Raw genomic sequence first — 17,827 nt, forward strand, 5'->3', positions numbered from 1 at the left:
CACTTATGTAATGTGTGTGACATGGTGAGAGAGCGCTTGACTGAGTGAGAGAGAAGCAGAAAAGGCCGAGCAGCAGTCTGGGAGAAAGACAGGGAGCAATAATTAATGAGCAAAAAACAGACGAAAAGGAGGATGGAAGGAAGATGTGTTTGAGCGCAGGAAGGAGACGGGAGGGAGGAATTAAGGACAGACCGATGAATTAAAAAAGAAAAAGAGAAAGGGGAGGAAGGTGTAGGTGGCGAGAGAAAAGGAAGAAAGTTGGAGAGATGGAGATACTAACAGAAAGAAGGATAAAAAGACATAGGTGAAGTAAGAAAGGAATGAAAGGGAGGACAGACTGAAGGGAAAATCAAGCTAGAAGGAGACACAAACACGGAGAGAGAGGTCAAATTTCATTAAGCGGCTGGAGAGCAACATCTGCAGAGCGAACTTCATCTGAAAACAGATCGTTGTGGCGCTCCCTCGCTTCCCTGACTTCATTAAACATCTCCACTTCAACTCGTCCCTGAGAGAGCAGTGATTAGCGCTGGCCAGCTCGCTAATTTGCCACCATTTACTGTGACCTCTGAATATTTTCCCAGTTTCCTGGTTGGGCCACAAAATCGCAAACCCTTTCATTAGCACAGAGGGAAGCACTGAAAACAATGAAAAAATAAGTTATCTCTTCTATAATAAGCAGGACAAAAAACCCCAAAGACTGCTTCGTTATTTCAACATCACTTTGAAGGACAGCTGCTGAGATGATCAAATAAACATTTTCCAAATTAATAGGACTGCAACTACTGAATATTATCATTACAATTCAATCTACCGATTTCTTTTCATGATTAATCGGCTATTTGTTAAGTCTATAAAAACAGTGAAATATGTCATGTTTCAAGATTGTTTTCACTCCAATAAATAAGTAAATAACTAAAAACATAAAATAAAATACCAAATGCAGACACATTTGTGTCATTGAATGGTACAATAAAAAATATGCAAATCATACGTTAAGGCCTAAATTAGAAATGAATTTGAAAGAATGGCGTTCTGTAATATTAACTATATTGTTTTATATTCACCACATCATTTTCTGTGAATTCTTGGTGGGTATGGGGAATTTGAATCTTGGAGTCGTGGATTCTGCCACTAAAAGATCAAAATAGGTTTATAGTAGTTAAGTCTACAAAACACCTGAAAACAGCAAAATATGTCAAGTATCCAGATCCCAAAGCTTGGCATGTGGGAAAAAGAAAGCATAATCTCCTTTATATTGGAGAAGCTGGAACCAATAAGTGTTTTTTATTTACTTTATAAAATACTGATAAATTCTCAAAATAGTTACAGATTACTCTCTTGTTGCTTGCAATCAATCCTTTTAGCTCAAAAGAAAAAAAAGAAGACTTAATAAATAGTTGAAGAAACATAAATGGGATCATGAGCAATTTAAATCCTGGAACGGCGGACCCCGCCACTAAAAATGTCCTTCATGGAGGCAAAAAATTCTGAATGTAAACGCACTGAATGTCCAACGCTGAAAATCATTTCAACCACAAAAAGTACCATGAACACAGTTCAAAAAGCATTGCAAAGTTAAGTAAGACAGCTTAAGATAACTAGTGTTGTGCCAAAATATGCATTCCTTAAAAAAAGTCTGTTTTTCCTGGCTGTAAGTCTTTGTTTATCACTGTTGGCAGCGTTGTTGCGTTGTTATTATACAACCTCATTATGACAGAGCTGCAGTCAAACCTGATGGCTCTGCAGAATCATTGGGGGGCCTGCTGTGAGATCATCAAATCATAAACAAGAGCAATATCTGCTTAAACATAACAAGGTTTCCCCACATGAAAAGTCAGAAAAATAAAAACAGAACAATGTTTTTTTTCGTCTTTCTTTCTGGTGTGAAACTGAGGCAAAGACACCAGGGAAGGCTTTTGTGTTTTGAATGGTAAAAAAGTGTGTAACTCTTAATAACACAAAAACACACACAAATAGAGTTGCTCTGAGCACATACAAATTTTCAAATTGTACTTATGTGTCGGCTAAGTAATCCCTCTCATGTTTTTACCCACAATTTGCATTATCTGTGCAGAACTAATTACCTTGTTACTGTCTACCGTTTGACCTTCAGTGGTGGAGTGAGTTCATTAAAGCTGGTTAGAAGGAGCCTAAAGCAGCTTAAGTCTAACCTGTGAGAGGGAGTTTGTCTAAGAGAGTGAGGGAGAAAGATAGAGAAATAGACACAGACGGTTATCTTTTCTCTCCTAATGAACATTTGGTCTTTAATGCCAGGTTCACTTCAGTGAGAAAATAACAAGCATTTTTTTTCCAGAAAAGCTGAAATACTGTATGTTTCTGAGTGTGTGTTTGTGTGTCCAAGTCCAAGTAATGTCCAAGTGAGTCTGGATGTCCAAGAGTGTATGAAGTCTACTGAGTGGAAAAAAGCATTTCAGTCCAAATTACATCTTACGTGCATCAAAACTTATTACATGATGTGGGTTTAATTAACTCAAAACAAACGAACAAAAGACAGTCAGAACACTCTCAATTAAATAGACAATTACTTTTGAATAATCTCTCATTTATCATCTTAAAATAAGGAAAAATGCAAAGCAAAAGTTCCTACAGGCCAAAGTGATGCCTTAAAATGTCTTTTTTTTGTCCCATCAGCACATCAACTGCCAAATATATTGAATTTACACTGAAATACATAAAAAACTGCACCAAATGCTCAGTTTTGAAAGGCAGGGACCAGTGAATTATTAATTCTACTCTACACTTCTCAGACGTTTCCATTTCAGCATTTAGAATTTCTTGGGGAATTACCAAGCATTTTACATAAAAAAATAAGATTTAGGCCTATGTTAGGATTTTTTTCCCTAGCCAATCTATTGTATTTCTCTTGTATTTATTTTTTTATTTTTTATTTTTTTCTATCACATAATGTGTCTTGTCACATTCCCACATTTGTCCTATGACCTCAATGTTGGGAACAACAGATGGGTAATTTAATAATTTAGAAAGATTTTGGATAATTTTTCTGTCAGTCAACTAATTAATTACAAAAATAGCAATTTAAGAACAACCATTACAGGCCTGGTTGATCAACACAGGCAGTAGAAGCACAGAGTGACGGTCATTGTCCACTCATTCTGCATTTTGTACATTTTTGCAAAAAATCCATACTTAAATCCATACATAATCCATACATAATCCATACATAATAGGGGTGGCTGTGACTCTGAAGGTAGAGAGGGTCATCGGTGGTTTGATCCATGGCACCTCCAGTACACATGTCAAAGTAGCCTTGGGCAAAACACTGAACCCAAAATTGCTCCTACTAGCTGTGCCGTCCATGTGTGAGTGTGAATGAATGGTTAAACTGAGTAGCAGGTGGCACCTTGTGTGTTAGCCTTGGTGTGTGAATGTGTGTGTACATGTGTGCATGTGGCATGAAGTGTAAAAGCAAGTGATCGGAAGACAGGAAAGGTGCTATACAAGTGCAAGTCCATTCGCCATCCAATAAACTTGTTACGCAGAACATCATTACACACTGAGTCCAGTGAGTTTTATTGTTCACGTTTGCTTCACTTTTGTCTTCCTAAAGGGGCTAAGCTCTCCTCCCTCTCTGTCTCTGTACTGTGGCTCACTCTGTCTGTGTGCCGTCCTCATCTCCTATTAAATAAGCCTCATCATCATTATCCACTAGAATATTGCTATCATAGTAGGCTATCTGAGATATAAAATTATACTGTGTGCCTAATTTGTGTCTCTTGTTGCAGATGTGCGAGTCCCGCAGGTTACGGCACTTTTTCTTCACTGCTTCTTGGTTAAACGCTCTCTGAAGGCTTTTGACAGATACAGATACAAAAACTGCACAAAATTGAACACGTTATGAAAAGATTAGTAGTCCGTGTTTAACCCTTTAAAACCTGAACAAATAAGTATGATTTATTTACAAGCATGCGTGCACACACACACAACGTGGGGATGAGGCAATGGCAAAGAATGTCCCATACATTTTAAGAAATTAGCGAATGGTGACAAGAAAATGACCTCAAAATTAGTAAGGAAACTAGGGGAGGGTGAGTTGAAAATATAAAGATTATATTATGTTATATTATATTATATTATATTACATGACATTATATTATATTATATTACAGTACATCATATTATATCATATTATCTATAATTACAACAATAAAAATAAAAACTTTTTTTTTTTTTTTTACAAACTTCTTCCTATTTTTTTAATCTTATTAAGATGCTTATTGCCTTCTTCCCATGTTTTTGAAAGTAATCAAGCCAATTAGCCCAGGTTTCAAGGGGTTAACCGGAACACAGTTTGAAGCCTTTTTTTCTTTTCTTTTAAATCTATGACAATTCTGGATAAAAAATACATACTTTGTATGCAAATATCTTTTGTCTCAGTGGACAAATCAGCTCATTTTTTTAACATTATTTTTGTGGGCTTTTTGGCCACTGTGGTAAGGACATTGCCTTTGAACATGAGCACCTGATCTACCAGGTGAGCTAGTGTGCACCTAAACAGTTTAGCCTTAAAAGCGACAAACTGAAGAGTGAGTGTGAACTCATCTCGATACTGTGTGGAAGCTAACAGTAAAAGCAGATCAGACAAGTTGGGACCACTAGGGAAACCTTGCTAAGTGGCAACAGAGCCAAGGTCAGGTGAAACCACCTGCGGGTGGTACATATTCATCTGAAATACTCCACATTAGGTAAAATACCTTCTTTCATGTACCAAAGTGGTCTCATTTAAAAAATCTACACCAGTGTCTCTGCTAGCGGGCAGTGACCTCCGGCTTCATCAAGGTATAATTAATGGCATTTATGTCTGAGCTCGCTCAGTCTCAACCTGTGAGCTGTCAGCTGGAGCCGCAGCCTGTCTGATGGTGTTCAGGTCATGACAAGGGACCAGCCAAGTTCAGTATGAACAGGCGGTTCAATCAGGACCCCTGTATCTGTCTCTGGAAGCCACGAGGCATCAGTATTTAACTGCCTGGGACACTTCTGGGTCAGGAGTGTGTGTGTGTGAGCAGGCATGAGAAAGAGGGTGTGTTGAGATGTGAAATTGCAGTTTCAAGTCTCGAGGCCTTTTGCAAGCAGGCTGACAAACTGCATGTACGTGTGTGTTGATCCGGCTCATGAGCCCGAAGCCATTGCTGTCACTAGTCACTTCTCCCAGTGCAGCCACTCAGGCTGGAGGATTGATGTTTGATGCTGCGTGCACTCGCCTCTAACATTTTTTTTTCCAGTCCAGATTGGATTACAGGCGGGTGTTGATCTCCTTCACTCTGCCAATGATCCTTGAGTGTTTCCAATTAATCACATGTTCCTTTCCCCCCAGGTGGTGTGTTCAGAAATGGATGATTTTCTTGTTTAATACAAAAATATTTCCCAAACTATCTGTATCAGTGCACGGATTTGAATGAAGACATGTTTTTTTTTTCTTCTTCTTTAAAATTAAACTGTCTGTATTGAGAAGAGAAAATTTATTCTACAATTCAAACCAGACTGCAGTAACCAAAATGTCTGTATTAGGAGTTCCCATTTTCTGTTGCTGCAGCCACTTTAAATCCTCTCTTACATCCTACAAGCTTCATAATGACATTAAACCTCTCATTAAAGTGGCCGTCCACAGTTCACATAGATTTCATACACACAGTAATACAACTTGCAGATCTGGCATTGTTGTTTTATAAACATTTTATTTATTTGTATATGTTCTAATTATTTTATTTACATGTTTTTTTCTTCCCTTTTTTATGTGGTTTTATTACTTTGGCTTTTTTTTCCTTTTTTCAATTTTTGTGAATTATTTTATGACATTATTGACATTTTGCTTCCTGCATCTTGCATTAGTTGTCATCTTGTTTTAATTATATCCTAATTCTGTCTTGCTTGTGATCAATAATACTGTTTGGCTTTCTGTTGTTGTAGTGCCTTCTAAGTACGTATTTCGAAGCACTGTGAAAACTCGGTTTTCAAAGGTTTATTGTTATTCTCATCATTATTATTATAACCAAAATTGTCATTCATTCGTTTTTTGCCAATCAAAAGTTACAGCCTAATGTTGTCATGTTTAGAGTTGAGTCAGAGTTTGTTACCATCAGTGTTCTGTACCTTTAGAAGCTGTTGTCAGTTTGTCACAGCACAATGCCATGTTGATTATTATTAGACTCTGTATCTTGTGTATTAATATATGCGTTAGCAATGCATATTTATACAGTATATGCATAAGCAATGTATATGTAGCCATGTATATGCATGTGTCTGTGTGGGTGTATGTACTTGTGTAGGTGAATCTATATTCTGGAGTCATGAACAGTGCACTCACTGTGGAAACACATTTCTACCTTGGGGACAATAACGTCTATTTGTCTCAATAATACACTGTCAGTGTACACATTATTCAGCTACTGTAAAGTTAATCCAATATCTTCTCTGTGATCATAATTGATTGTGTTTGCTCTATGATGATTCCTGTGTTTATCAGTGTTTTGCCTTTTGATTCATTTTAAGGAGTAATGCTGCTGTCATTGTCTTAGTGATATCATTAAAGTGTGTAGTTGCAGAGAAAAAGAAGCAGCCTGCGCAACAGTTCCCACGGCAACATGTACTCAAGGTTAAAGTAGCACTTGTTATGATAATGACCAGCACGCCATGTGAGGTGTTGGAGGAATCTCAATTGTAATGTCACTGAAAACAGGCCAAGTATGAACTACATCTCTTGCACTACCAGGTTTCTACAGACAGAGTGTGTAAAATAAGTGTTTACATTCACAAAAACTTTGAAGTACCAACCAGAGAAAAAGTGTTTGTGTGTGCGTGAGAGAGACGCACCTGTGCCACAGCCACTTGTGTCTGCTGCTGTTGCTGCTGGAGCTGCTGTTGGAGCAGCTGGATCTGGTGGTGGACAGACAGGGGGGCGCCTGGTGGGAGCGTGCCTGATGCAGGGAGCAGCATCCTGGGGCTGGACATCAGCAGGGAGGGCTCCTCTGAAGGCTGATACCAGGGAGAGGAGCAAAAAATGTAGTCAATATTAAGTGACCAAGTATAAGATTGAACAAAAACACACTGCAGTTTCATAATCTATCATGTAAAACCCTATTTTAAAAACTTTTCACTGAAATTTGTCTGATTTCAAAAAAGTAAAACTGAAACTATCAGATTTCAGCTCCAGAAAGTTGCCAGATTGAGGATGCATATACACACAGGGAGAAAAAAAGAAAGAAAGAAGTGACTAATGAATAAATAAATATAATCAGGACAAGCAATAGCATCAATAAAATGCCTTGGAGAACAAGTCATCATCAAAACAAGAATCTGAATTTGAAATGTAGAACTGCTGATTAGTTGCACCAGTGTGGAATGAGCGGTGCTGAGAATGCAGATCAGCGGCACCGAGACGCTTCACGCCGACAATAATGAGCTTTGGGACTCAGTTTCCCGCCATCTAACACTATCAAGCATCCTAATTGTTTTGCGGCTCTAGTAACCAGTCACACAATGTGCCCTCTTCACCATTCAAGCAGTCAAAAATATTTTTCGTCATGCAGACACGGTGCATTAATCACTCCTGCTAGAGTAAAGCATCAGCATTATTTGGTATTTAAGGGTAATAAAGAAACCCAAATTATCAACTACAGGAAGTGGGACGGAGCCACAAAAGTAGGCCTATATCTAACACACCCTGTTGCTCCAAAGTGGACAATCAGATTTGATTTTTTTACCACTTCCTGCCACTGGTTTTGTCCAAAATTGGTGCACTGATCTCGTCTTTGGAGTGGCCCGCAAACAACAAGCAACACTTCTCAGGCTGTCCTCTGAAGCACATTTGGCACTGTTCGGTGTTGGGAAGCCAGACAGGGATCACAATCAATTGGTCAGGTTGGTTGTAAGGAGAAGGGAGGGCCTAAACCCGAGATATAGAAATGTAGATACCTCATTGGCCGCTGCTCTAAACTTGGGTGATGCATCATCAGTGCCCCATATTGGGGGAGGTCAAGAGTTGCTGGTAAACAAATACTTGTGTATTAAGAGATGCAGATTTCACTACAAAATCGTCCGTAACTCGCTTAATTCTGAACCGATTTTCCTGAAATTTGTTATGTTAGAAACATTGGAAAGTGAACATGATAGGGGTGACTTGTTTTAGTTAAATTCAGTTACTGGAGGCAATTGATTAATCAACTCTGTGAGAAAAGAGAATATCTTCTGAAATACCCACAACACTAGGACATGCAGGCTCCGACTTACGAATAAGCAACATACAGGGATGGACTTATTCAAGTACAGTACTGTAGTATAATTTTGAGGCACTGGCACTAAACTTGAGTATTAGCATTTTCTGGTACTTTGAATTTTTTGCAACTGCATTTAATTCCACTTCCTTATCAACTACATTTCAGAAGAATTGCGCATGTTTAATAATAAAGCTGGCAGTTTTAGTTGTAGCAAATTGATTGTAATACAGTGATATAGACATCTGCTGTTGATGCTGCACATTAGACCTCTGATGTACACGCTACATCATGTGTGCAGATTATCACACGTGTAATGCTTGCATGTTGATGATGATGATGATTTTGTGGTGAAATCTGCATCTCTCAATACTAGTGGACCTTGACCTCCCCGATATGGCGCCTGTGCAGATGCATGTCAAACCGTGAACGCGGTATCTATGTTTCTATATCTGTGGCCTAAACCTTCAGCACATGTTAAGCCCCAAAGGCATCTAGTAATTGACAGAGGCTGAGGATCCATCTTTCTCATGAAAGGTTCTGTACGTGACATTTATAGCATTAATATAGCAGCAAAACACTATTTAATATGCAAAGATACAATGGAGTAATGTCGCTCTGAGCAGAGAATAGAGCCACACTACCCATGAGTGTAGTAATCCAAGCTTCTCTGTGGTTTGTTGTGGTGAAGTGGTCCAGCTGTGTGTGCATGTTAGTGCATGTGTGTATCCTAATAGCTTGCTCATTGTTATCACTCTGCACTGTATTCATATGGCAGTTACCCCTGATATCTGGATGGTGTTGTTGCGGAAGTTTTGCACATATTCTCCAGTTCTCCAAAGGCGGCCCCTGTGGTTATATTCACATCAATATTCCCCTATTATTCAGAATATGACAATATTCTAAATTTGATGCAGGTCATATAAACAGCATATTTTGTTGAAATATTCCCAATTAGGCCGTTTTCCGAATGTAGCATTTTCAGATTGTGGGTTATGGCAGTATTATTTGGGTTTTAATAGCATTATTTGGACATTTATACAGCCAATTCGGAATCTGCGTCTCAACTGTTTTTTATACTACAGTTTTAAGACACAGCGTCTTATCAGATTACAGTTACTCTGTGCGTTGCCATAGATACGTTGTACACAAACCAACTTGCCAACTGTTTGCAAGGCTGTGTGGCAGAGATGAATGCAAAGGAAAAGCCCACATTTCTGGTGAAAGGGAGACACACACCTGTTCAAACTTTATGAAACGTGGATTATCAGCAGGTTTTTGGGTATGCACACATTGCAGCACTGAGGTTTTTAAGGTGACAGAGGGAATGAGCGAGACCATGAAGTCCACCACCGGTAAGAAACTGTAAAAAAAAAAAACCTATTTTGATGCAAAGAAGCAAAATAACAAGCGGCTCCCGATGTTCTGCTCCTCCATATTTTGACTTGAAAAACGTGTTGGGCCGCGCTAGTTGGAGTATGCAGAGCCCTCACTGTAAACAAGAGTATTGGTGGAATATTCATTTTCATTAGTCATGTAAACAGCTTAGTAGGAATAGTAAATATGTGGATTCACCTCAGGAGATGATTTGAGATGAAGACTAAATAAAAGATTCAGCCTTCTTATGTGCAGTGAATCTACTTATTTACTATCACTGATGTTTCCTGCCATCAGCTACACCATGTCATATGGACTGAGAGTGCTGTGAACAAGGCATGTTCTTTTGAATGAGCTAAGTAGGAATATTGTCTTTTTAGAATAAAGGCTAAAACCAGACTATTTTGTACATGTAAACATACTCACTCTTAACTCTGTCAGCACTGTTGCTGTTGTTTAGCGCTGTTTATGGAGTTAGCACCTTTAGCTGCTACCCACTGCCTCAGCCACCTCCATGCATGTAGAGATCGTGTGCAGAGAACTCATACACCCTAAATTTAGCATTTTTCCCCTTTCATAGATTACAGAAGTTCTTGACCCTATTAACACTGACTAGTTATTTCAAGTGGCTCATGATAAGATCAAATATCGACAAAGTTACATTTGGGAGGAGTAAAGATAACATATGCATCTTGACGAGACAGACGCACTTACACCTTTTCAACATCTGTCGAGCATACTTCTCAAATCATCTCCAGAGGTTTGGGCACATATTTTAAACCCTCTGTAATGCTTTGTAGATTTTCTACTTTTTTCTTTTAAAGGTTTTACTATTGAACAGCAGAAATCATACACTTGACAAGTAGCTAGAGAGAAAGATTCAAACATCACCTGGGCAATTTGCCTAAAGTGTTAATTTGGTATTTCCTTGCTCAAGCAACTGAATGTCAAATCAGAGAGTGGTTCCTCCTGGTGTGTTTTGTGTTAATGTTGTTTTGTTGCTGTTTTCGTCATAAGAAACAGAATTCACCTCGTGATGCAACACAAATCCAATCTAACCTTATTCAACAGACAACAACAGAGTTGATGCAACAACAAGAAACATGGAAATGAGACAGTTCATGAATGTAGATCATATTTTACTGTTGATCCATTTACCATGGCACAATTGCTTTTAATCAATGAAGAACTAATGTTGGTTAGCTAACAAGTCCTTACTGGACAGTAGTTCATTTTTAAAAAAAGAACTCTTCACTGCTTGCTTTGTACATAATTAGCTTTTACAACTTTAGCTTCATTGGTTTCTGCTGGTGTAACCTGTGCTTCCTCAGACCCACAAGATCTGGTTGCTGGATGTCAAGGATTTTTGGAATGAAACCTATGGCAGTCAAGTTTGAACAATTTTGTGTCTGACTGAATCCAAACTATGTCATGTCACGAACAGAGGACGCAATGTGATTCAAAGTAACTGGAGTGGCGACGCCAAATGACCGTCAGCAAAGAAGTTGACACCTGACTGAATTGAACCTGAACCCACCTTAAGGAACCCGTGCTAAAGGACTTCACCATCTGTCTCTCCTTAAGCACCTTCTGATGACACACAGACAATGATGCAAATATGCACACACACACGCACACAGTCACACACACCGTGAGAGGAATGAATGACTGATGGCCTGTCTGCGCAGGATCTTTTAGGTTAATGAGAGGAAATTATCCAAGCTGACAGGTTGTTTGGTGCCATCACATAATGAATAGCAAGGCAGACAGCTAACTTTGGGTGTGTGCGTGTTAAAGAGAGAATTTGACATCCCAGAAACATGTCAGATGACAAAAAATGAGCCCACTTTCTCACAAAGTGCCTCTTGAAGAACAGACACATCATTCAGCTTTTTTTTACACAAGCAGACACGTGAAGCGATGCCCAGCCTGCTGAGTTAGGATGTTAAACAAGACTGCTGCTTTCATTTTGAAACACGGGGGTTCAGTGACTGGAAGAGTAAATAAGATGATTCAGCAGTCAAACTAACAGAGAGGTTGAATGGTGACATATTTGGCTTTAAAGCACTGTGGACACAGGGAACTGTTCTCAATTACAGAGAAAAGGGAAAGAAACAGGCTATCAGCAGCAGAAGAATATGATACAATCTAGATGGAAAAGACATTCAGCTCTAATATACATTTAAGCAGTCATCTGCAACATCGTCCTATAAAAACCATCTACTTAGGATTCTCTCCCACCAGTTCTTGTAACAATGGCAATTCAACCAATAACCACTTATGGATTCGGTATTCAGGTGAACGCACACAAAAGATCATTTTATTCCAAGGTGGAAGACAAAGCATTCGTGACCATGCTGTGGCTTTCTGCACAATAATACACCTTAAATCACAAATTTATGGACATTTTTAAACCTGGACCTTTTTTCCCCATGCTTTTTGTGTCCAAGTAATTAATGGAAACAACTTTTTTTTTTTAAACTGGTCCAGTATTGGCAGCCAGGCTGCAATGTAACCACTCAGGGCATGTTCGCATCATCAGTTTACATCTACTAAAAAACAGCGTCTTAAATGTCCAAAACTGGGAAAACAATGAGCTTCCTTACCCTTTAAGCAGAAGACAATGTGTGATTGACGTGCTAATGTGTGCAGACGCAAATGTTTTATGTCACGCTAGAGGTGGACAATGGTGTGTTAAATGTCATGCCTGTCATGCCTCCTTTGACTGCAGTGTATAATCACATGCAGGAGCAGAATGATGCCGCTGTAGGTTGGTTCTGGGTAAAAGTGCAGGGGTGGTACCAAGGCGGAATTTGCTGCGGCCCAATAGCACGATCTCTTCGTGAAAACGGCTTGAAAGTGTCACTAAAAGCCTGGTTACACTTAAAAGAGGTAGTTTGTATAACATGCTGTTTGATTATGTCGGAAATCAAAAGTGTTTAAAGTTGTTCCAAACAGCCACAGTTGAAGGTGGAGTGAGGAACCAGCTAAAATGCGCAGATACTTTCCGACAGTCTGTACTGGAAGGCACTCATAGCGTTGCACTCACTTGCAAGAATGAAAAAAGACTGCTACAGAGACGAGTTCAAACTCAGGTCATCTCCATACAGCTGGCCAGTCACTGTGTGAAGTGCGAATGAATGTTGGATTGTCAAGGCCGGAAAGTTACAGAAATGGTCAGACAGCACCAAACAACAAAGAGCAGAATTGGAATACAAACTGATAATGAAATCCTAAAATCTGCAGCTGAAGACTCACAGACACATCACAGAGGTCTGGAACCAGGCAGGTAAAACCCAACCAGAGGGAGACTGAAATTTGGGCTTTAAGAAAGCAACTAAAAAATAGACGGAGTCGATGAAATAGCGAGCTAGAGGTGAACATTCCCCTTCTGGGCCAAACAGAATATTTTACTGGAATATGTCACCTTGTTTTGACCTGTAATTACACTGTCCCCTTGAGCCAATCACTGTAATTTAAAAAATACCACAAAATGCTCCCAAAAAGCTAAGAAGATTGGATGGCAAATTATTCTCAGGGACTGCACGATGCCTGGAGTGCCTCCTCAAAAAACAGATGACGGAGCCAGAAAGGGTTGCGGCTCATGAAAAAAAAAAAAAGTCTTAAGGGATGTTTAAGAGGGCCGGAAAATTTGGGTGTCTGAGGCATTCAGTAGATGAAGATTCTTATGAAACACCACATTTTTTATGAGCATGAATATTTGAAAAATTCCAATATTAAAAATAGTGTGATGAGATAAATCATTTTTCAAAGTTAGTTTAACCTTTGAAACCTGGACAAATTGGCTTGATTTCTTTCATTAAAGGAGGGTGACGAGCAACGAAACAAAAATGTCCCCCAAATTATCAAGAAATTAGTAAAAAGCATCAAGAAATTAACCTGAAAATGTGCAAAAAATAAAGTTTAAGTAAAAGTAAAAAACAACAAAACAAAAACATTTCCCCAGAAATTGCTAAAAAAAAGTAAATAAATATATAAATAAAATAAAATTATTTTTTCCTGTAACATAATTTTAACTGGATAACTAATAAAATTATAAATATGATTTTCTGGACATTTGTCCTCCTGTTTTTGATCATATTTAATAATCCCCAGCTAATTTTTTAAATCATTTCCATATGACTTTATAATTATCCATTTTTTTTTTGCAATTTGCAGGACATTTTTTGCCAATTTGCTCATAATGTTTTTTTCCCGTGTTTCTGAGATAAATCAAACTAATTTTCTCAAGTTTCAGCGATTAAAATGCTAGTGAAAGGAATCTGAGTGCAGCACAAGAAAAGTGATGTCGATCCTGGTGTTTAAGGGTTAAGATTGAGATTTCATGCAGGACAGATGACTGAGTAAATTAACTTAGATGATGGATGGATGGATGACAATGATCTGCAGTGCCCAATTTCCTAATCACACACACACACACGCACACGCACACGCACACACACACACACACACACACACACACACACACACACACACAGCTGCTTGCTGAATGAAGACTTGTATATTCAAACATTGTTTTAGCCTCTCTAGCCTCTTAACTTGTTTACCGTGGTCAAAGCCAATTACAGAAGATAGCAGAGTGGAATACGCAAACTGAGCAGGGAGTTAGAGAAGATGGAGTAAAACAGCCAACGAGTGGAATTCCTCATGATAACTGCTCGAGTCTGGCCTGCCGGAGGGAAACTCACGCTCTTACCATCTAATTCCCACGTATGCACATGCTTATACAGGCTCTTAGCAGGCAGCCGGAGTCCTCCTTTATCTTTTAGCCTCTTGTTCTACTCGCTGAGTAACAGAGAGAGGCGAGGAAGAAAGCCAGGCAAGAAAGAGAGGGTTTAAGACGGAAAGGTGGAAGCGAGACAGAGACAAAACTAAAGATAGATGACATGAGATAAAGGAAGTCTTTATTTCTCTTCCTCCAGCTGTGATTACATGAGCTGCTCTCTGTCTGTCAGACTGTCCCCCCTCCCACGCGCACACTAACACACCTACACACACACACACACACACACACACACACACACACACACATACATGCGAACATGAATAATAGGGGACTATCTAAGTGTACTATCTAAGAGGGAACCTTTATTAGCAGTCATTTTAAAAATACAAAACTAGAATTGAAAATTTACTTTTGAGGTCTTCTTTCACAATATTACTGCAAATGTGATTTTTACAATTTTTTAAAGAAAGTGCCAAGAGGGGACCTGAAGCCTTGAGCGACGTCTGCCTATCAAAGGGGGGACATCCATATACTGCAGTCAAACTGGTTTATCCTGGTTCTCTCACCTATAGAGTGCTTCTTTTTCACTAAAACTTCATTTGTATCTTTAAAAATGGGTATGTAAACTTTATTGCTTGCAATATATCAACATTTTTTGTGATAATAAATATTACAGAAATAATACTTGCCAAAGCAAAGTATATCTTTTAAAGAAACCCATAATCCTGTGAATTCAGTTTTATCTTACTATTTACTGTTAATAACTTTATTGTTGTCTTTGTTTTATATATATATATATATATATATATATATATATATATATATATATGTATATATATATATATATATATATATATATATATATATATATATATATATATATATATATATATATATATATATATATATATATATATATATATATATATATATTTAGACCAGACCAATTGTAACTACAATGTATCACCAAAATTCAGAAAAATAAATCTATAAACGAGTAACATTATACATAAAATGATCAGCAATATAATTACTTATTTTAATAAATAATATATTTATTTTAATTAGTTAATCACTATAAAATGATTTAACACAAGTCTGTGACTAATCCTTAAAAGCTGTTTGCTTCCAAAAGAAAGAAATCAAACTGTGACATGACAGATGAATCAGGTCCAGAGAAGTCAGTGGCGTTTCTGATTTTGTTGAATCTGGCTTTCACTTAGCATAGTAGAGTCTTAAATTGCATTTATAGATGCAGTGATGAACTGTGTTCACTGTCAGTGGTTTTCAGTGTCCCCAAGCTCATTTTGTGATATCATGTTGGTATTTAATGCAGTGCAGCTTTATGGGTCAAAGGTCATGGCCATTCATTTTGGTTTTAGCCTTGTCCCTTTTATGCAGAGATTTCTCAAGGTTCTCTAAATCTTTTCATGCTATTATGGCAGATAGTTAATGGATTTGAACAGCAAATATCTTGTTTTGTAATGTATTCCTTTGTGTTCACAATAGTTTTTTCAGTGATGGATGTAACATCTGTGTTTGTTATTGTATTTTAGCATTATCTAATCTAGACCCCATTCAAAGATGTTTGTTTTTTTAATGACTACAGTCTGTAACACATACTACACACACTGGCATGCAGCATTGTCACAGTGCACAGAGAGTGTGCGTGAAAGGCACATAATAAATGTTACTGATAAGTTCACAATGACACTCAGCTTTACAGCACTTTACTTTTCAGTAGTGTAAGCTGAAACTTTTCTTTAGCACTTAAAGTTTAACTGGTATGTTAGTGTTTTTGATGGGCATTGAAATGGTGATGAGCCACCAACAACTCATCTCAAAACCATCACAACAGGATACACATCTATGAATGGGCCTTCATAAGTCAACTTCTGTTTGTACTCTTTGAACTTTGCACTCTAAAAGAAAAAAAAATGTCCACACTCCATTTCCTTTTGTAAGAAAAACTAAAAAAGGAGTTTTAAATTAAAATTATGTAACATCAAACTTTGACTTGACCTTTAAAATTGTTCAATTTCCAAAATACTTACCTGGACCAGTTTTCACAAGTAGTGAATGTCAATCAAGTTTTCAATATACTTGTGTTCTCAGTCTGTACTTAAAGAAATGCAACTTGTTTGTTGGTGCACATTACAGAAGAAGGTCCACCCTTGAGTAGGATGTAATGACATGAGTCCACTGTTGGCTGGTACATAATGTCACAAGTTCCTTCTTAGATAGCACGGAGTGACATTCACACTCAACCATGTAAAGCACATACAAACATATTTAATAATACTTGTGAAAAAAAATCTCATCTGAATAATGTTACATTTCTTCTTCAAATATGATTTGTTAGTATGTTTGTGTAACAGAATATAAAGGCTAAACTTTAGTGGCTGGCTTAACCTTTTATGGCTTGATACTGTATTAATGGGAAATTATGCCCATTTCTAAAATACATACATATTATTTCTATGGATCTAAGGCAGTCTAAAAACATTAGTAAACATGGGCAACTCGCTCCCATATCCAAAAACTGGAGTGCTTGTGATGTCATGTGATATAAAGTGTAGAGTTGCTCCATTGATATGAAATTGTGAAAGATTTTCTAGATGACACTGAGAACAGCCAGAACAATGTTATAAGTATATGGGAACATTTTCTGTTACAGAACTGACAACACCAATATAATAAAGTTCATTTGGGTTTAAGGGATATAAACATTCTGTTGGTCCCCAAAATTAGCTCTCGATGAGCAGAAGGAGCAGCTCCAGACTTTATACTTCATGACATTACAAGTCTGAGACTTCTTTCTCTAGTGTCTAGATCAGAGATATCACACATACTGGCTGATCCCTTGGCCATGGAAAAAACATACTGGAATTCCTACTTTAGATGTTCACCTTTACAATGAAGGGTTTCCCAGAAAGGACCAAAACGATATAAAGGTCAGCAACAGTATTTGCTGATTAATCATAAAAATAGATTTATTATCAGACTTTTACTGAAATTCCCATTAAGAGTTATTACAAGCACAGGATCTCTTTTACAATGTATGTACGTGCTTTCAATTTATATGCATAAGAATGCATTTTCTTTGTTGATCAACATTACAGAAAAAAGGGCCACACATATAGAATAGCGGTGGTCCCAAGTTGGCTGGTACATAATGACACAAGTTCCCTTTTGGATAGGACAGAGTGATATTCACACTCCACCATAGATTAATGAAAAAGAAATAGAAAGGTGCATTTTGTAAAGAGAAAATATCTAATACAAAAATGTATCTATTCAGTAAAGCTTCTCATTGTTTAGTAAATTGGCACCAGAAATGTTGCCATTGTAGCTTTTAAAATAAAGGCTATAATGTGAACACAATTATAACTTGTCTTAATATTCACTGTGACGTGACAGATGAGCTCAGGTCCGGGAAGTTGGCAGTGTTTCT

At 37.8% G+C, this 17,827-nt stretch overlaps 1 protein-coding gene across 3 annotated transcripts in view; it reads right to left on the reverse strand.

Annotated features, from left to right (window-relative positions):
- Positions 1-17,827, reverse strand: part of nos1apa (nitric oxide synthase 1 (neuronal) adaptor protein a) — a 259,106-nt gene that overhangs the window by 58,417 nt on the left and 182,862 nt on the right. For all 3 annotated transcript variants that reach the window (XM_042513910.2, XM_042513916.2, XM_088077451.1), the window contains exon 8: positions 6,850-7,011. In XM_042513910.2, the coding sequence (XP_042369844.2) occupies positions 6,850-7,011 (162 nt within the window). The remainder of the gene's footprint in view (positions 1-6,849; positions 7,012-17,827) is intronic.

This window comes from Plectropomus leopardus, chromosome 5 (genome assembly GCF_026936395.1).
Source record: "Plectropomus leopardus strain MGB_pleo_1.0 chromosome 5, ASM2693639v1, whole genome shotgun sequence".
Taxonomy (NCBI): Eukaryota; Metazoa; Chordata; class Actinopteri; order Perciformes; family Serranidae; genus Plectropomus; species Plectropomus leopardus.